Source organism: Oryctolagus cuniculus, chromosome 5 (genome assembly GCF_964237555.1).
Source record: "Oryctolagus cuniculus chromosome 5, mOryCun1.1, whole genome shotgun sequence".
Taxonomy (NCBI): domain Eukaryota; kingdom Metazoa; phylum Chordata; class Mammalia; order Lagomorpha; family Leporidae; genus Oryctolagus; species Oryctolagus cuniculus.
This window is the reverse complement of record NC_091436.1, coordinates 93011497-93029795: the sequence shown is the minus strand read 5'-3', so window position 1 is coordinate 93029795 and position 18299 is coordinate 93011497. Positions and strand designations below refer to the sequence as shown.

Below are 18299 nucleotides of genomic sequence, written 5' to 3'. Positions count from 1 at the left end.
ATTAAGGTGCATATTTCATTTACTCACCACCACAAGTATTAGAAAAGACCAGTGAGGCTACAAGAGTTCACACACACGGAGTGGTGGGGCAGGGATGGAACCCTATGCAGTGGCTCACCAAGCTCTTCATCCACTCTGAGAGGGCAGGACCCTGCCCAGCTGACATGCCATGCACTACATCCTGCCACCTTACATGAGTGCAGAGCACCCAGGAAGTACCCAGATGTTTAAAGAAAAAAAATGCTCTAGGGGCTAACACTGTGGCGTAGCAGGTAAGGCCACCACCTGCAGTGCAGGCATCGCATATGGGCTCCAGTTCAAGTTCCAGCTGGCCCACTTTTGCTCCAGCTCCCTGCTAATGTGCCTAGGAAAGCAGCAGCAGATGGCCCATGTCCTTGGGCTCCTGCACCCACGTGGGTGGGAGACCTGGAAGGAGTTCCTGGATCCTGGCTTTGTATAGGCCCAGCTCCAGCCGTTGAGGCCATTTGGGGAGTGAACCAGCGGACGGAAAACATCTTTCTCTCTCTCTGCTTCTTCTTCTCTGTAACTCTACCTCTCAAATAAATAAATCTTAAGAAAAAAAAGTATAATTATCTGATAAGATTAGAATTCTGTTTAACCTGATTTAAGGCAAATTCATCTACTCCAACTAAAAATACTGGATGAGGGGAAAAAAGGTGAATAATAAAATAAAAATTAACCCTGCAGATCCTGTTTTCTATCAAATATTCTCTTTTCTTTTTTTAAGATTTAGCTTATTTATTTGAAAGGCACAGACACAGAGAGAGAGAGAAGAGAGACATATCTTCCATCTGCAAGAGAGAGAGAGAGAGAGAGATCTCTTCCATCTGCTGGTTTACTTCCCAAATGGCCACAAAGCCAGGAATAGGCCAGGCCAAAGCTAGGAGCAAGGAGCTTCTTCAGGATCTCCCATGTGGGTGGCATGGGCCCAAGCACTTGAGCCATCTTTCACTGCCCTCCCAGACACATTAGCAGGAAGCAGCCAAGACTCAAATCAGCACCCATATGGGATGCCAGCACTGCAGGCGGTGGCTTAACTTTCTCTGCCATAGTGTCCAGCCCCATCTATCACATATTTTCATATATATCACATATTTTCTAAGTGAGCTAAGTTATCATTAAAATAAAGAGTCACAGTGAGTTTTTAAACTTTTATTAATGAAGAGTTCTAAGTACAAATAAATTTAACTTGACATTTAGAAAAAGATTCACTCTAAGCTTTTTTTGGTAAAGAAAAACCTGCTCTGTACATTTCAATTTAAGTAAGTTTAATGCTTAACATCATAATGCTTTTTAAGTTTACAACTTAATTGGAGGTTTAATTTTAATAATTCTTGGCCCATCTGGTTAGACACCATTAGACAGAAAAAAGCAAGAAACTGATTAAAATTACTTGAATATAAAATTTACTAAAGTTTTTTCTTAAAAAAAAACCTTTAAAATAAGACAAAAGCTAGAATACTTTTGGCAGAAAAATGAGCAGCTATGAACAAAAGTAATATTGCACAATATTTTATCAAGAACTTTATTACAAATAATATTGTGTTTTACACATATTAGAATGATTTGTAGCATAATAAATGCTTATTTATATCAGACATAAAAATCTCTTTATTAAGAAAATGTTTTAATAGTTTAGCACTTTTGAAAGATTGTTCCCAATAAATAACAGGAACACAACTTAAAGGATAACAGGGTGTACATCTTTCAATTAGAGACCTAACCAGGTGAGTCTTATCAAATAGTCATGAAATGATATTCAATAATAAACATCTGTAAGAACTCAATATACAACAATAACTCTTTTTCTCATCAGCACATATGCGTGGCCTCAGCAATCATACTATGAGCAGTTAGATAGTGAATTCTTGAAAAACACAGCTCACTTTGCAGTAAGTGCCAACCTAAATGTTTTATTCTTCCCACAGACTATTTCCGCCACTCTTCATTTCAGAAGTGTTTTCTCCTTGGTTGGTGGTGTATTACTGCTTCTTAAAGATCAATCACACTCAGCATAATCCAAGGTCATCAATTCCTTTGCAGCTGAAGTGAAGGACAAACAGCCATAAGAAGACCAACGCATTTCAAGAGAGAACTATGCACCCTACAAATCCCAGAGAAGCCCCTACACAGAGAAGCCCCATCTCTAAAAAAATGTTTATGCAAGGTTGCTTTAAAATTAGTCTTAGAAACCCAGTAGTATGTATTACTGCTGTCTCCTTGGTTTAAGGGTAAGTTCAAATCTTATAAATTACACATTAAAAATTTTACATTAATATCAATCTGGGAACATAATTTATGAGTCAAAAATTTTCCTATAAGGATAAAAATTCTTCTATTCCTTGTATTTGGTATGAAATCTTATATCTAGCCAGTGAGATACAAAGAGTGTAGAAAAACAAAGCAGAGGAATTAAACAGTACCCAAGTCTAGGGCAGACATGACAGAGGAGAACTGTCCATGTACAGAGATAGAAATGTTTTCTTAACTTCACCTAACATGCCAGCAGAGTTGTACCTAAGTGATTTCAGGAGACGGTGTTTGGAAATTGAGTCATGTTTAACTGTGGGTGCTTTCAGAGGAGTGGGAAACTTCAATGTCATCACTGTTTTATCACTGAAGAGTAATTCAGCCCTGCCATGTAAGACAGGGACCCGGGCCTCTACTCATAAAGGGCAGGACAACCAAGTAGCACTGGTTCTCCATCACCAGGGAGTTAGACTTCCAATTACAGAGCTTTTCACCCTCAATTATCATTCAACAACCAGTATGAAGACTGCAATTAGCTCAGTGAGGATATGATCAAAAATAAATAAATAAATAAGGATCAAAGTAGGGAATGAATACAACTTCCAGTGAAGTAAGATTCCCCATAGAGCTGACTTAGGGAGTAAAAGCTGTCTGTAAGCAAAAAGTCAAAAGGAAGCAAGACATATCTCTAGTTTTCATTTCACTCAAAGGAGCCTCCTTCATTCTTGGCAAACTATGTGGTATAGAGATATCATCTGCTTCTTTTTAACTGTACTGTATTTAGCTATTAAAATAATTCCTTAAATAGGATTTTTTAACATTAAGATCTAAATGTTTATAATAAATACTGTAAGAAAATATTTTGATATTTACAATTGGAAAAAATGTATACTCTAGTCAGTCATCTCAGTACTACTTCTTCAATTTCATCTTCTACAGAATCAACTGCTGTTACTGCTGGTTTATGGTTTGCATGTTTTAATCGGCGTCTACTTGGATTAAAATTTTTTGCCTCATTGAAGAAAAAGTCTTCATCTTCATGTTCTCTACCTCGGCTGCTTTTATCCCCAGGGAGAAAATTTAGAGGTTCAAAGTCTCCTGTGCTGCCAGCCAGAGAATTTGGGTCACTGCTTTTAGAAGAAAGGGTATTGCTGCCACTGGCACCAAACAGCTGTTCCATCAGATTAGCTTTTTTCTCTTTTCTTGTAATTAAATCTATATTATCTTTACTTGGAGTTTCCATACAGTTTCTTTGGAAATCCAAAAAGCCACTCTTTTGACCAAATGGGTTTGACTTCCGTGTTGTTTTGGCAAATGAAGGCACATAGCTACCAAATGCAAACTCATGTGGAGAGGCTGGACTTCTAGGATTTCCTGGATTCTGACCCTCTTTTGGTGTTAAACAACTGATATCTTGCAAATGATGTCCATTTAAAAATCTCTCTGCAGATTCAGAGAACATGTATGATTTACAGCTTCTATCTGGAGAGTATAGTTTTGATTTTAAATCGGGTAACAATGGCAAAGGAGGACATTTTAGATTCCTAGAATCTTGGAGTTCTCTGTTGATTTCATTCAGTTTAGCAAGCAGCATTTCTCTCTTTAATCTTTCTTCTTCCTCTTCTTCCAATGCATCAATATTCTGAACTTGATACATTTCCATTTGGTACCTTCCAATTTCCAACTCTGGCGTTTCTTTTCTCTCCAGTAAAGATGTCTTTGCTTTTTGCTTTTTATCAAGTTCTTCTCTTTCCCATTCTGTATGAAATCAAATTTTAAAAATGGGATTTTATAGCGGTCCATATTTTTAAATAGAAAATTCAACTACCATCTTTTACAAAATAGCCATCTTTATCTAATTTGAGTATTTTAAGCACAGTAAGGGTATACATTATCAATTTCATTTCTATACTTGTTATTCTTGGAGTAGAGAGTAATATATATAGTGTGTATTGCATTTAAGATTCACATTTATAAAAAAAAATTCATTCTTCAAAATAAGGGTAGGGAAGAAGTTCTCTGCCTTCATATATATACAGTGTAGTACTACAAACCGAATGGTGGGGGGTAGGATGGGTGGAGCAAAAACTTTTAAACTTAAAAATAAATTAAACATTTGGATGCCATATCTTGAGAAGGACATGACATCATTTAATGTGGTATTATGACAGAAGATGAATTAAAGTAAATCTAATTAAAACTTCAGCCAAGCTCCAAATGAGGAACATTTTATTTTTAAAAATGGGTCTGTATTCTTAAATGTTTCTCTCCCTTTTCCCTTCAACCACCTCCCTTCTTCCCTCTCTCTCTCTCTCTTGCACATACACATACACAAACCAAGAAATTGCTCCAGATTAAAGGAGACCAAGAGATGTGAAAAGAAAAAGCCATAAAGAACAATATTGTGCCAAGTAACACCACTGTAATATCGATGGTAGCTTAGGTAAACATGTTATATTCGAGTGAAACTTCCTGAAGCTGAAAACTACATTGAAATAGTGTAAGAGAATGTCCTTGTTTTGGGGAAATATTTAAGGGTATAGGCATGAGGTATACAACCCACAAATAGTTACTTGACTATTCTTGTCACTTTTTTGATAACTTTGAAATTATCTCCAAATTAAAAATTATTAAAAATATGTAAGAATACTCTAAATCTGGTAACTTTAATAATTACCACGTATTCCTACTGATAAGAGATCATTCCATATAGACTGTAAGAAAAATATCAGTTAAAAGGACAAAATGACAGCTTTAACTACTTTTATTCCTGTTTCACCTTGACAGTTATCCATAATGCCTAATATTCTATTCTGTTATTTATTATATGAAAGTAGCCTGTTATGGGCATTAGCCAACAATATGAACACACTTCTATTTAAACAGTAACTGTTTACACAGTATACACGCACATACACACATACTTGTACACACACATACATATGTTAATTGAAGAAATAATTGGATCCTGAATTCATATCCCACTTTCTTCAGCTCAAGAGAAAAACAGATTTCTCTGTGAGTAGCTACTAAACTGAAGAATACTTCAAAAGATTAGAGACTGAGATCACTCTTGCACCTACCTTTACAGCATTTATATCCAGATGGAAATGAATATATTCCTAAAGTTCATTTCCAGTTTCTGAAACTTTGTAAAAAGGTTCATTAAACTTCCACATTAATGGCTGAACACATTAAAGATTTACATTACACATTAAAATCAAAGAAAAGTTACAGGAATATATTCTGGATCACACATCATTGATTTTTATGTGTAAACTATCTGTGGACTAGTCACAAGACCAAAGCTACAAAGAGTTCTCTCAGTTGCCTCTTCCTCAAGCTTTAATTAATACCCAAAGAAATTTTTTCCTTTACCTGAATTATACTTGATCTGAACTTTAAGATAGTTTGCTGATATTACCTAACCCAAAATAGTGACAACTAACAGTCTTTTTCTTTCCTTAATAACTCCATACAAATGTGACTCCTTATATATACTCTTCCCCTATCATTGCACCAAACTTTTCTTGTTCTGTAAAATCAATTCACAGTTCAGCTGGAAGACATCAGGGGATGCTAACCCTTTCCCTCTCAGGGGATGCAGACTTATCAGTTGCTTAAACAAACTTTTTCTTACCATCCTCCAGATTCTCAATCTCCTGTTTTACAACATGGAGTCCTTGATCTTTAATGAATTTTTCTTCTCTTTCCACAATTGGGCTTAGAATCCCTGTTTCTTCATGCTCATCTTGCACTTGGGATGACAGGTCCTAATATGTATACATTTTTTTTAAATGCGAAGTTGCATATAAAAAAGGGGGGAGATTTAAGCATCATAGATTCATCCTTCCTTTAGACATGATTACCAACTAAGTTAAAAATAAAACAAATTTTCAAATAATAAATCAGTAAGTTATAAGACACCATCACTTAAAAGATGTTTTAAAAGCATGCTATATTATTTCTTAATTAAAATTTTAAAGAAATATTTATAAAACATATCAGAACCAATATGTTATAAGACAAGACAATACCTTACATAAAATTCTGAAAAGACAAGTTTCAGAAGTTTCTTTGCTTTATACACTTTCACAACAAAATTTGATTAATTCAGTTCATCAAAATGGCTATTAACCAACCATGGTGGCCAATTGAGATGCTGAATAACACAGGTAGTGACAATTGCACTGAATTGCATTTCAGGTTTATACTATGCCCAAAGTCTCCAATTAATAAATTTTATAATAGTTAAATCAAATAAACTGTTACAAACTTACAAATTGTTGTTTCTTATGGTTCCTTTGAATAAGTGTATGTATAATTTTTGTTTTGGAAAAGTACAACATCTATTATTAAAGACTGTCTGGTAGAGAATTGTGCCCTAGTGTCCCTTTCTACATTCTTCCTTTTACTAACAGAATCTCCTGTCTTTTAGCAGGGCATAGGGTTACTAGCTAACGACTACATTTGCTAGCCTCCTTTGCAGCTAGAAAGGAACTACAGAAGGTAGGTAAGTGAAGAATGTGTGCAACTTCTGATTACATCAAAACAAAAGCTGCTTGCTCTCTATTTCCTTAATTCTTCTTTCCCACAGTGCTGGTGAGCCAATTCCAACAACACAAAAGAGAACTATGGGCCAGCGCCTGGGCGCACTAGGTTAATCCTTCACCTGCGGCGCCAGCATCCTATATGGGCAACGGTTCTAGTCCTGGCTGCTCCTCTTCCAGTCCAGCTCTCTGCTGTGGCGTGGGAAAGCAGTAGAAGATGGCCCAGATCCTTGGGCCCCTGCACCCAGGTGGGAGACCCAGAAGAAGCGCCTGGCTCCTGGCTTCGGATTGGCACAGCTCTGGGCCATTGTGGCCATTTGGGGGGTGAACCAATGGAAGGAAGACCTTTCTCTCTGTCTCTCTCTTTCACTGTCTGTAACTCTGTCAAATAAATAAATAAAATCTTTTTTAAAAAAAAAAAAGAGAGAACTATGCTTCAAAATGGAAGGTCAACGAGACAGATGACTACAATAGAACAAGGGTATCTACCAATCCAGGCTACCTATTCCTAGACTACCTGTCATAAGAAAGAGACCTGCATTGTACTTGACCCACCATATTGAGTCTTTTTCCAGGAGCAACTCAGCCTGTGTTCTAAAGAAGCTACAACTTGCTGAGGCCCTTTACATTAGCAGACTCAGTCTCAAGAGCTTTCTCAACGTCATAATCAGTCATTATCACAACCCTGAAAAGCCATCCCCATTATATAGATGAAGAAATGGAGGCTCCAACAAGTCACCCAACTAATACCTCTGAACCAGAATTTATCTAAAGAGTAGAGCTAACTCTTCTCAATAAATTACGCTGCTGCTGCTTCTGTTGAATCTTAAAATTAAGACCATTTTTTATCCTTCTAAGCAGTTATTCTTTGCTATTCCACATTTCATCATTTCAAAGAGACAAATCAACATGATCTAGTGTCGATGGTAGTACAAATACAAGAAGAAACAAACTCAGAAGATACAACTAATTTGCCTAAATTGAAAAACAAAACTGAAATAGAAATTAACAAATAAAAAACTAGAGCATACAGAGGCACCAAATTAGTTCACCCTTTCTGCTTTATACTATCAGAGGTTGTCTCAGGGTCACTGGGAAGCTTATCAAGTAAAAAAATACAACACTATATATATGACATATGCTTGATCCCTGGAGCTTTGCTTTCTTTGGAGTTTGAACTGAAAATACTAAAGATAAAACCTTTTGGCGCAGGCATTGTGGCATAGCAGCAGCATCCCATACTGGTGCTGGCTGAGTCCCAGCTGCTCCACTTCTGTTCCAGGTCCCTGCTCATGCATCTGGGAAAGCAGCGGAGGATGGCCCAAATGCTTAGACTCCTGTACCCACACGGGAGACCTGGATAGAGCTCCTGCCCCAGCTTCAGACTGGCCCAGCCCCTATAGTTGTGGCCATTTGGGGAGTGAACCAGTGGATGGAAGATTTCTCTTTCTCTCTCTCTCTCTGTAACTCTGCCTTTCAAATAAATAAAGACACCTTTTAAAAAAAAAAAAAAGATACAACTTTTTTAGAATAAAAGGACTTTCCAGAAACTCAGCTTAGTTTTTTTAAATGAACACAGACTCTGTGATTTCAACTCTGAATTGCTTTAACATTCAGTTAACATGTAAAATTCTTCCAAAAAATTAAATCTAGTCAAATTCTTACAAATCACTGAAAAACTACCACAATTTGTTATTAAACATATAATCTTGGGGCTGGCACTGTGGCACAGTGGGGTAACACCCTGGACTGAAATGCCAGCATCCCATATGGACACCGGTTCTAGTCCCGGCTGCTCTTCTTCTGATCCAGCTCTCTGCTATGGCCTGAGAAAGCAGTGGAAGATGGCCTAAGTCCTTGGGTCCCTGCACCCATGTGGGAGACCCGGAAGAAGCTCCTGGCTCCTGGCTTTGGATTGGCATAGCTCCAGCCATTACGGACATCTGGGGAGTGAACCAGCGGATAGAGGACCTCTCTGTCTGTCTCTACCTTTCTCTGTAACTCTTTCAAATAAATAAAATAAATCTTTTTTTTTTTTTTATTTGACAGGTAGAGTTATAGACAGTGAGAGAGAGACAGAGAGAGGTCTTCCTTCCGTTGGTTCACTCCCCAAATGGCCACTACAGCTGGCGCTGTGCCGATCGGAAGGCAGGAGCCAGGTGCTTCCTCCTGGTCTCCCATGGGGTACAGGGTCCAAGCACTTGGGCCATCCTCCACTGCACTCCCGGGCCACAGCAGAGAGCTGGCCTGGAAGAGGAGCAATCGAGACTAGAACCCAGGGTGCCGACACCACAGGCAGAAGATCAGCCAAGTGAGCCATGGCACCAGCCAATAAAATAAATCTTTTAAAAAAAAATCTTTCCAGGCTGTTTTTTGAAACTCTTTAAAAAATTTTTATTTATTTATTTGAAAGGCAGAATTAGAGAAAGAGAGAGAGAGAATGAATGAATGAATGAATGAATCTTTCATCTGCTGGTTCACTCCCCAAATGGCTGCAATGGCCCAAGCTGGGCCAATCAAAGCCAGGAGCCAGGAGCTTCTTCCAGGTCTCCCACATGGGTGCAGAGGCCCCTGGACTTGGGCCATTGTCTACTGCATTTTCCAAGCACATTAGCAAGGAGCTGGATCTGAAGTAGAGCAGCTGGGACTTGAACCGGTGCCCATATAGAATGCTGGTGCTACAGGTGCTACTGCTGCATCACAGTGGCAGCCCCAACATAATCTGCTGCGGCACATCACTGGCTACCACTTTCAGGGTTTTCTAAGACTGTCTGGGTAGATAAAAGGTAATAAGCTTAGAAAGCAAATTTTTTCTTTAAGGAGTCTCCACCAGAAGGAATACTCAATCTTTCTGAAGCACCTGAAGAATGCAACATAAACTGGGGCTAGTACTGTGGCTCAGCATGTTAAGCCACAGCTTAGGATGCCTGCATCCCATACTGGAGTGACTGGGATCAAGTCCCAGCCCCTCCACTTCTGATAGATTCCTGTTCATGTCCCTGAGAGGCCGCAGATGATGACCAGGCTCATGGGGCTGGGTTCCTGCCAACCACATGGGACAACCAGATGGCATTCTTGGCTCCTGACTTCAGCCAGCCCCAATGTTGTGGGCATTTGAAATCAGTGGATAAAAGATCTCTCTAGAAAAAAAAAAAAAGGGAGCGAAAGATCCAACATGGGAAGTGGGATACACAGCAGACTCATAAAATGGCAGATGTCCTAAACAGCACTCTGGCCTCAGAATCAGCCCTTAAGGCATTCGGATATGGCTGAAGAGCCCATGAGAGTATTTTAGGCATGGAAAGCCAAGACACTCTGGCAAAAAAAAAAAAAAAAAAAAAAAAAAAAGGAAAAAAAGAAAAAAAAGAAGAGGACCTAAATGAAAGATCTCTGCAAGTGAGATCCCAGTAGAAAGAACAGGCCATCAAAGAAGGAGGTACCTTTCTCTGGAGGAGAGAACTTCCACTTTGACTATGACCTCGTTTAAATAAGATCGAAGTCAGCGAACTCAAAAGGCTTCCATAGCCTTGGCAACTCATTACTAGAGCCTAGGGAGATTTCTGACACCATAAACAAGAGTGTCAAATTGTTAAGTCAACAACAGGAGTCACTGTGTACTTGCTCCTCATGTGGGATCTCTGTCCTTAATGTGTTGTCCAATGTGAATTAATGCTATAACTAGTACTGAAACAGTATTTTACACTTTATGTTCTGTGTGGGTGCAAACTGATGAAATCTTTACTTAATATATACTAAATTGATCTTCCGTATATAAAGATAATTGAAAATTAATCTGATGCGAATGGAATGAGAGAGGGAGCGGGAGATTGGAGGGGTGAGGGTGGGAGGGAAATTATGGGGGGGAAGCCATTATAATCCATAAACTGTACTTCGGAAATTTATATTTACTAAATAAAAGTTTTAAAAAAAGATCTCTCTTTCAAATAAGTAAACTTTTTAAAAAATGAAATGGAAACAACAAGAGTCAATCCAAAGAATTTAACAAAATACACAGATGTTCTCCCTAAAATCTAGCTGTACTTTCATACAGATATAGCACTAGCTTCACTGCTGAAATTTTAAAATGCTTGATACTGTGTTTTTAGGAATAACTTCAAACCTACTGCATGTAATCATATTGCTAAACTCACCAAAGGAAGATGTTCTGGCTCCTCCCATTTTTTTTCATAACACATAATTGTTTGTGGTGTTATAGGAAATTCTTCCAGCTTAAAGTCTTCAGTGGTTTGCACTCCTTTTGTACACAGGTCTGTAAAATCACTCTGGCAGGCAGCTATAATGAAAAGTATAAAATAATTTTCCAAATTATTGAACAATGCTAAAATATATACAATTCAACTAGTATATACTCACTAGCTAAATGAGATAATGTGTAAGTTTTGCTTAGCTCAGTGAATATTATTGCTTCTAGGATTTTTTTTTTAAATCTGTGGGCCATTTTGACTGTAAATGCTAATAAGCTTTTATAAAATTTATGTTTTAACATGTTTGCAAATCACAGAAGGAAATTATAATTTTGTTAAAGAACAAAAGTAAAGTTATACATAACAATATTTGAGTGAAATGAAATGACATGGATTTTTTTCTTAAAATATTCTAGAAAAAATAGTTGAAATAAAATTAGTAAAAGTTGCAACTGTTAAAGCTAGGTGATATATAGATGATAAAGTTCATTATAGTATTCTCTATTTTAGGGTATGTTTATGAATGAATCTTCATAAAAGTTTTAAAATTTCAAAACATTAAGAAAAGCACAATTTTAATGAACTCTCTCTCTCCTTATGGGAGAAAAACAAAGAAAGTTGGAAGGATTTTTAAAATTTAACCAAAAGAAAGTAAATTATAAAAAATATTTAAATATATTTCAATTAAGTTCTTTCCCTTCCTTTCCTTGAACTTCAGAATTATCTTATTATTAACAATATCTAACCTATCATTTTTTTCAGCAGTAATAACAACCATACCACTTTTTCTTGATGTAGGTTCTTTTTCTTTCTTTGGAGAGGACTTTGGCAGACGATTAGAATATATGTTTTTTATATCCAGTTCTCTCTCTTTTTCCTAAAAACAAACCCAATAGAATTGAGGAAGCAGAATCTCAGTTTTCTCTGATTTGAGGTAACTAACATATAGAGTACAAAAATATATATAATGTTTATGAGTGAAATTAACATCTTGAGATTTGATTGTTGTTTATAGCTCTTGTCTATACTTCTGAAGAACAGTGGTCTTTTTACTTACTTCTTGTTGAATTGTTTATTTAGTGGAGTATTAAGTTTGTGATTATAAAGCATGCCATTGCGATAATTAAAAGGAAAAAGAAAGGAAGGAGGTGGGTGGGTGGGTGGAAGGAAGGGAATGAGGGAGGATAGGAAGTATCATTATGCTTTTAAAACTGTATATATGAAACTTATTCCCTTTATAGAAATAACAAATTTATTTTAAAAAACCTTACTTTTTCAGCCTGTATTTTCCTTATGAAATTGAAATATACTTGGTTAAGCTTCTCTTTTAAATACCAAACTAGAGAAAGCAATGTCTCTAGTATCTTTAGGTTAGGGAACAGCAATTATTTTTCCAGTGTCCAACATGGGGGCAAATGTTTAGCCTAGTGGTTAACACATCCGTTGAAATATCCACTTTCCACATCTGAGTGCCTGGGCTCAACTCTCGGCTCCACCTTCCTCCTAATACAGAATCTGAAGGGTCGTGGTGATGACTCAAGTAACTGAGTTCCTGTCACCCATGTAAGAGATGTGAATTGAGTAAGAGACGTGGATTGAGTTTCTGGCTCCCATGGCAGTTGCAGACATTTGGGGAGTGAACCAGCAATGGATGCTCAGGCAGTTGTGTGTGTGGGTGTATGTGTGTGTATACTTGTTTTTTCTGAGTTACTGATGAGTTAAAAATTAGACCACTCTTAAACAGAGATGTTCTTGTTCATCAGAGGACTACAGATTTTTTTTTGAGATTTGATTAACAAAGAGAAAACTGTGAGAGAATACACAGTTTTGTGCGATTATACACAAAATTTCAACCCAGCAATGAATGACTTCTAGAAAAAATTATACCTGATTAACAAAAATGAATACTTTGAATTGAGTACCTCCTCTAAGCACTGAGAAATGAAAGGTATTATTTGAAATTTTAAAAATATTCAGTCACAGGGTTAGCCTGCAGAAGAACATGAGATTATTTGGACATGCAATATAGAAAACAGTAGTTCCCGTAATTTCTTCTAAGATCTTATCATTTATTTCTGTTACATCATTCTTGTGAATGTATTCAGTGCTTTATGGTGTTACATTGATTAAATCTACAGGTCTTTTCCAAGTGCCAACTATTAAAATTTTGGAATTATATTATACCAACTTATAAATATGAATACATATTAATGTTTTAAATATTTGGTTTTCAGAGTCAGTACTGTGGTGCAGCGGCTTAAGTTGCCACCTGCAATGCCACTATCTCATAAGAGCGCCAGTTTAAGAACCAGCTGCTTCACTTTTGATCCAGTTCCCTGCTAATGTGCCTGGTAAAGCAGCAGAAGATGGGCCAGCTGCTTAGGCCTCGCCACTTACATGGAGGCCCTGGATGGAGTTCCTGACTCACGGCTTCTGTCTGCCTGACCCTGGGTGTTGGGGCTATTTGAGGAGTGAACCAGCAGATGGAAGGGGAATCCCTTTCTGTCTCCCCCCATCCCACCCCACCCCACTCCATAACTGCCTTTGAAAGAAAGAAAGAAATCTTAAAAAAAATACACATTCATAATCTTTATTTGGTTTTCATCTAACATCTAAAAGAGGGAAGAACACATTTGAAAAGAACCTGCTCACCTTTAATTTGTGATACAGTCTTTGTACCTCTTTTTGAAGAACTTTATTTTCATCATGAGCCTCAAATGCCCTTTTCCTTTCGGCAAGCAGCTGTCGCTGGAAACTGTTAGTACTTAGCTCAAGGTTTTTTGATAGTTCCTATGTGTACAAACACATTTTTTTAAAAAGAGCATTTTTAGAAAAATCCAACAGTAAAACACAGCACTTGGCAGTGTCAAAATGTTATTTTTGGTGGTACTGTACAAGACATATAAATCAGACTGGGCTTAGTGTCCATGAACATAAACTGGGAAATAAAACTACCAACAATTTAATAAGATACCTTACTATTCCTTTCCTTGTTTTTCATAATGATTGTAAATAAACTCTTTAGCATCTGTCAGATGCACACACAGTTGTTTAAGTTAGGAGCAAAAGGCAGGCAATGGTTCTGAGGGGAAACAGGCTTTTGGCAATGAGGCGAGGCTAGGGTAGGTAACTAGATATCGAGACAGCTAAAATTACACAGCACTATTCAAGGTGCAGAGAATGCCTCCTAAAACATCTCTAGCTAAAAACAATAGCCATTATCATGGTCTTCAAATACATTCTATGTGTTATATGAAAGAATTTAAACCAAGATCCTTTCCTTCAGGGTGGGCTTTGTGGCTTAGGACACTGGCATCCCATTTCAGAGTGCCTGGTGTGAGTCTTATTTCTACCTTCTGATACAGTTGGCTCTAGAGGCTGCAGGTGATGGCTGAAATACTTAGGTCCCTGCCACCTTTGTGACAGACCAAGATAGAATTGCTGGCTCCTGGCTTTGGCCTGGCCCAGTTCTGGCTGTTGTAGATATTTGGGGCTTGAGCCAGCAGACAGAAGATCTGTCTCTGTCTCTCTCTTCTGTCACCATGCTTTTCATATAAATAATAACTTTAAAATAAGATAAAATATTTTCTTTTAAAATAGCAAGTCGTCCAGATACCATTCCTAACCTCTGTATGAAAAAATGTTTTTATGAATAAAGATATATTATAAGTATAATAAATATTCAAAGTATCATAAAATTTAAAAAGCAGTTATAATCTCACTGCCTTGGGATAAGCACTGCCAATATTTTGGCATACCAAAGTGGAGACTTTATATGTTTCCAAATAAATAATATCATAAGTGCTTTTCTAAGCCTATAATATAGTTCTTTATTTTAGTTATTTGAGAGAGAGAGAAGAGTAAGAGATCACCCATCCACTGGTTCCCTCCCCAAATAGCCACAACAAGCCAGGTCTGGGCCACACAGAAGTCAGGACCCAGGAAGTCCAACTGGGTGTCCCACATTGGTGCAAGGGCCTAACCACTTGAGACATCTCCTGCTGCTTTCCCCAGTGCATTAGCAATGAGCTGGAACAGAAGCAGAGCAACCAGGACTCAAATCAGTGCTCCAGAATAGGATGCTGGCCTGATCAATATACTTTAATATCACAACTTTTTAAAGCAGAAAAATACTACAGATTATCATCATAACTCATTTAACCAAACTTGCTGTTCAACATTAAGGTGCTTCCAATTTCTCCTATGGTGAACATCCCAGTATATGTAACATTAAGCATATGTTTATTATTACCCTATGTAATTAAGAAATAAAGTTTCTTGGACTTTATCAATATAAGAACTCCTTTTCTCTCTTTCTCTCTCTTTCTCTCTCTCTCTCTCCTAATTCTGTCCCAGACAGTGTGTCAAATACTACAAATACAAAATCAAGAAAGACTTCTTTGTGCCTTTATGGATTCTGCCCAAATTCACTGATAAACATGCCAAAATGGCTAACACCTAAAGATGGCATGTCAAAGTACACACCCATAAAACCTTTCTCTAAATTGACAGCTGTTTATACATTTTGGGTACAGTTATGAATACAACTGTAAAGCTTACTAACATTATTTCCAACTAGTCCACATTTTTCCATTAAGAAACAAATTAGGGGACTGGCACCATGGCTTAGTAGGCTAAGCTTCCACCTGTGGCGCCAGTATCCCATATGGAGGCCACAGTTCCCAGTTGCTCCTCTTCCAATCTAAGCCTCTATTAAGACCTGGGAAAGCAGCAGAAGATGGCCCAAGTGCATGGGCCCCTTCACCCACATGGGAGACCCAGAAGCTACCAGCTCCTGGCTTCAGATCGGCTCGGCTCCAGCCATTGCGGCCATATGGGGAGTGAAGCAGCAGATTGAAACCCTTTCTCTCTATCTCTCCCTCTTTCTGTCTCTAACTCTGTCAAATAAATAAAATCTTTTTTAAAAATGAGTTAATGTATTTACTCTATCCTATATCTACAAGATATTTTATATCTACTAGATTACAGTCTATAGTTCTAGAATGCAGATTTATATAGTGTATATATGTGGTCTCATAACAGTATAGAATATAGATGTGTATAGTGTACATAAACAGGAGAATATAGGTAGATACAATACCAATGCAGCAATATTAACAGGACAAAAAGTAATGAAGGGGTGGTCACTTGGCCTAGTGGTTAAGCTACCAGTTGGAACACCTGCATCCCATTTTGCAATGTCTGGGTTTGCATCCTTGCTCTTCATCATATTCCACCTCCCTATGAATGTGCATCCTGAGAGGCAGGAGGTAATGGTCTCTGCTGTGCACATGGGAGACCTGAACTGAGTTTCTGACTTCAATCTTGGGACTGGTATCACTCCAGCTGTTACAAGCATTTGGGAAATGAACCAGCACATGGGAGTATCCCATCTTTCAAATAAACAGATAAATACCTTTTAAATAATAAATAATTTAAAAAGGATAGTTCTGAATGAGCAAAATTTTCTGTAACATATTAAAAAATTGGCAGAGGTTGGCATCTAGCTTACTGATCGATAATTTCTAGTAATTTCTGCATATCTTGTCTTTTCCCACTTTCTTACTTCTCCAACTCTTCTTAACTATCTAAGGCACACTCTCACACACACTGACAAAGACTCAGAAGTAACATTTACAAGGTTCTTCAGTCATCTGAATGTGTTCAATTCATCTGAAGGAACTAACTCATTTCTTCTTCTGCTTTGGGCTAGACAAGATGGAAGCGAATCTGTAATCCAATAGTTATGCGTCCTTGTGTACATCATAAATCTATGCTAAATATTTAGTATCCTTGCTCTATGAAATCTGTTTTTCTTAGAAAAGAAAAAAAAAATTGTAGGGGAGGACTTTAGTCCCACACTGGAGAATCTGGACTTCATTATTGGCTCCTGGGCCCAGCGTTGTGCCAGTGCAGACCCTGAGAAGCAGCAGTGGTAACTCAAGTAACCGAGTTCTCGCTACCCACGTGGAGGATCTGGATGGTACTCCCAACGCCCAGCTTTGGCCCCAGCCCAGGCCCAGCTGTCATGGGCACTTGAGGAAAATGCTGCCTTTTCTGATATCTGCAAGTCTTTCCTTATTCTAAACTTTTGTTGCCTTACATAGTTAGATCTTATTCCACAGTATATAATACAATTAGTATAAAAAATAAAACAGGTTTCAAAGTGCTTCCTGCTCAACAAATCTCATATACAGAATTAGCATGATATGAAAGATGTTTTTTAAAAAACTATTTGTATATTTTACAGTTTATAGATCATTTCATCATCATGAGATGCTAACAGCCATAATACCATAATTCATGTCATTAAAATTATGAAAAAAAAACACAAAATATACTGCTGTAAGAGGACTCTATTACTCAGGTTTTAAATATTTGATGAATTTTCACATATTTTACTAAAATGTTAATAGAATAATAGCAAGTACAACAGAATGGGAGACAGAAAACTGCAATTCTCATGCCAGACATCTGGTTTTATTGGCCTATACAAGTTTATGTGACCTACAAGAAGGCAAATACCTTCTCTCTGCCTCAGTTAAATCAGTGGGTTAACTGTTCCAGTTAGACTAAACTACAGAGGTTCTCATGGGCAGCGCAGGGTGGGGGTTTCACATGCTGCTTGCTTCAGGTTGCTGGGCAGGTGAGTTTTTGACTCACCAGTCACCACTACAGAACAGTTCCCTCTTTATCTGGTTGCCTGTGAAGAACTGTCAACATCTGAAAAACCAGTAAACCAAATCACTAGTTTTACACCTTAAAAGGAAAAAAAATAGAACCCTGAGCTTTATATGAAACGCAATGTACTAAACCATTTCTATAGTCCTTTTCTAACTCTAGAATGCTATAAAATGCTGATGTTTTTACTTTAATTAATATACTTTTCTCTTACTCTCTTTTTTTAAAAAATTTATATATTCATATGTTAAGTGCCTGATAAGTACCAGGCACAAAGCCAGACTCATGAACTCTATCTCTAAAACTGTTTATTACCACCTGCAAAGTTTCACAGAGCAGAAACGAAGACTCAGATAATCTAAGGGGTATGTCACATCATAAAGCTAGCAGGGTACATAAGCAGAATTTGAATCTTGTTTGTTTATATTATATGTGTATATATGTTTGTGCACATAAAATCTGAGTTCCATTAGGAATTTACTAGATTAAGGAGTATTAGTTAACAACTGAACTATAAACTAAATACATTTTTATTTGGCCTTGAATTCTTTTTTTTTTTTTTTTAAACTTTTATTTAATGCATATAAATTTC

General features: G+C 37.3%; 1 protein-coding gene across 9 annotated transcripts in view; it reads right to left on the bottom strand.

The window, feature by feature from the left end:
* Nucleotides 1-18299, bottom strand: part of LCA5 (lebercilin LCA5) — a 149415-nt gene that overhangs the window by 42033 nt on the left and 89083 nt on the right. For 7 of the 9 annotated variants that reach the window (XM_051854531.2, XM_051854533.2, XM_051854530.2 and 4 more), the window contains 6 exons: nt 13679-13816; nt 11807-11903; nt 10973-11115; nt 5912-6044; nt 3145-4029; nt 1159-2064 (listed from right to left, as the gene is read on the bottom strand). In XM_051854531.2, coding sequence (XP_051710491.1) covers nt 3173-4029; nt 5912-6044; nt 10973-11115; nt 11807-11903; nt 13679-13816 — 1368 coding nt within the window. In that variant the 3' untranslated portion in view covers nt 1159-2064; nt 3145-3172. Of the gene's footprint in view, nt 1-1158; nt 2065-3144; nt 4030-5911; nt 6045-10972; nt 11116-11806; nt 11904-13678; nt 13817-18299 lie in introns of those variants that run through there. The other 2 variants (XM_017345249.3, XM_051854537.2) reach the window with 2 other exon arrangements.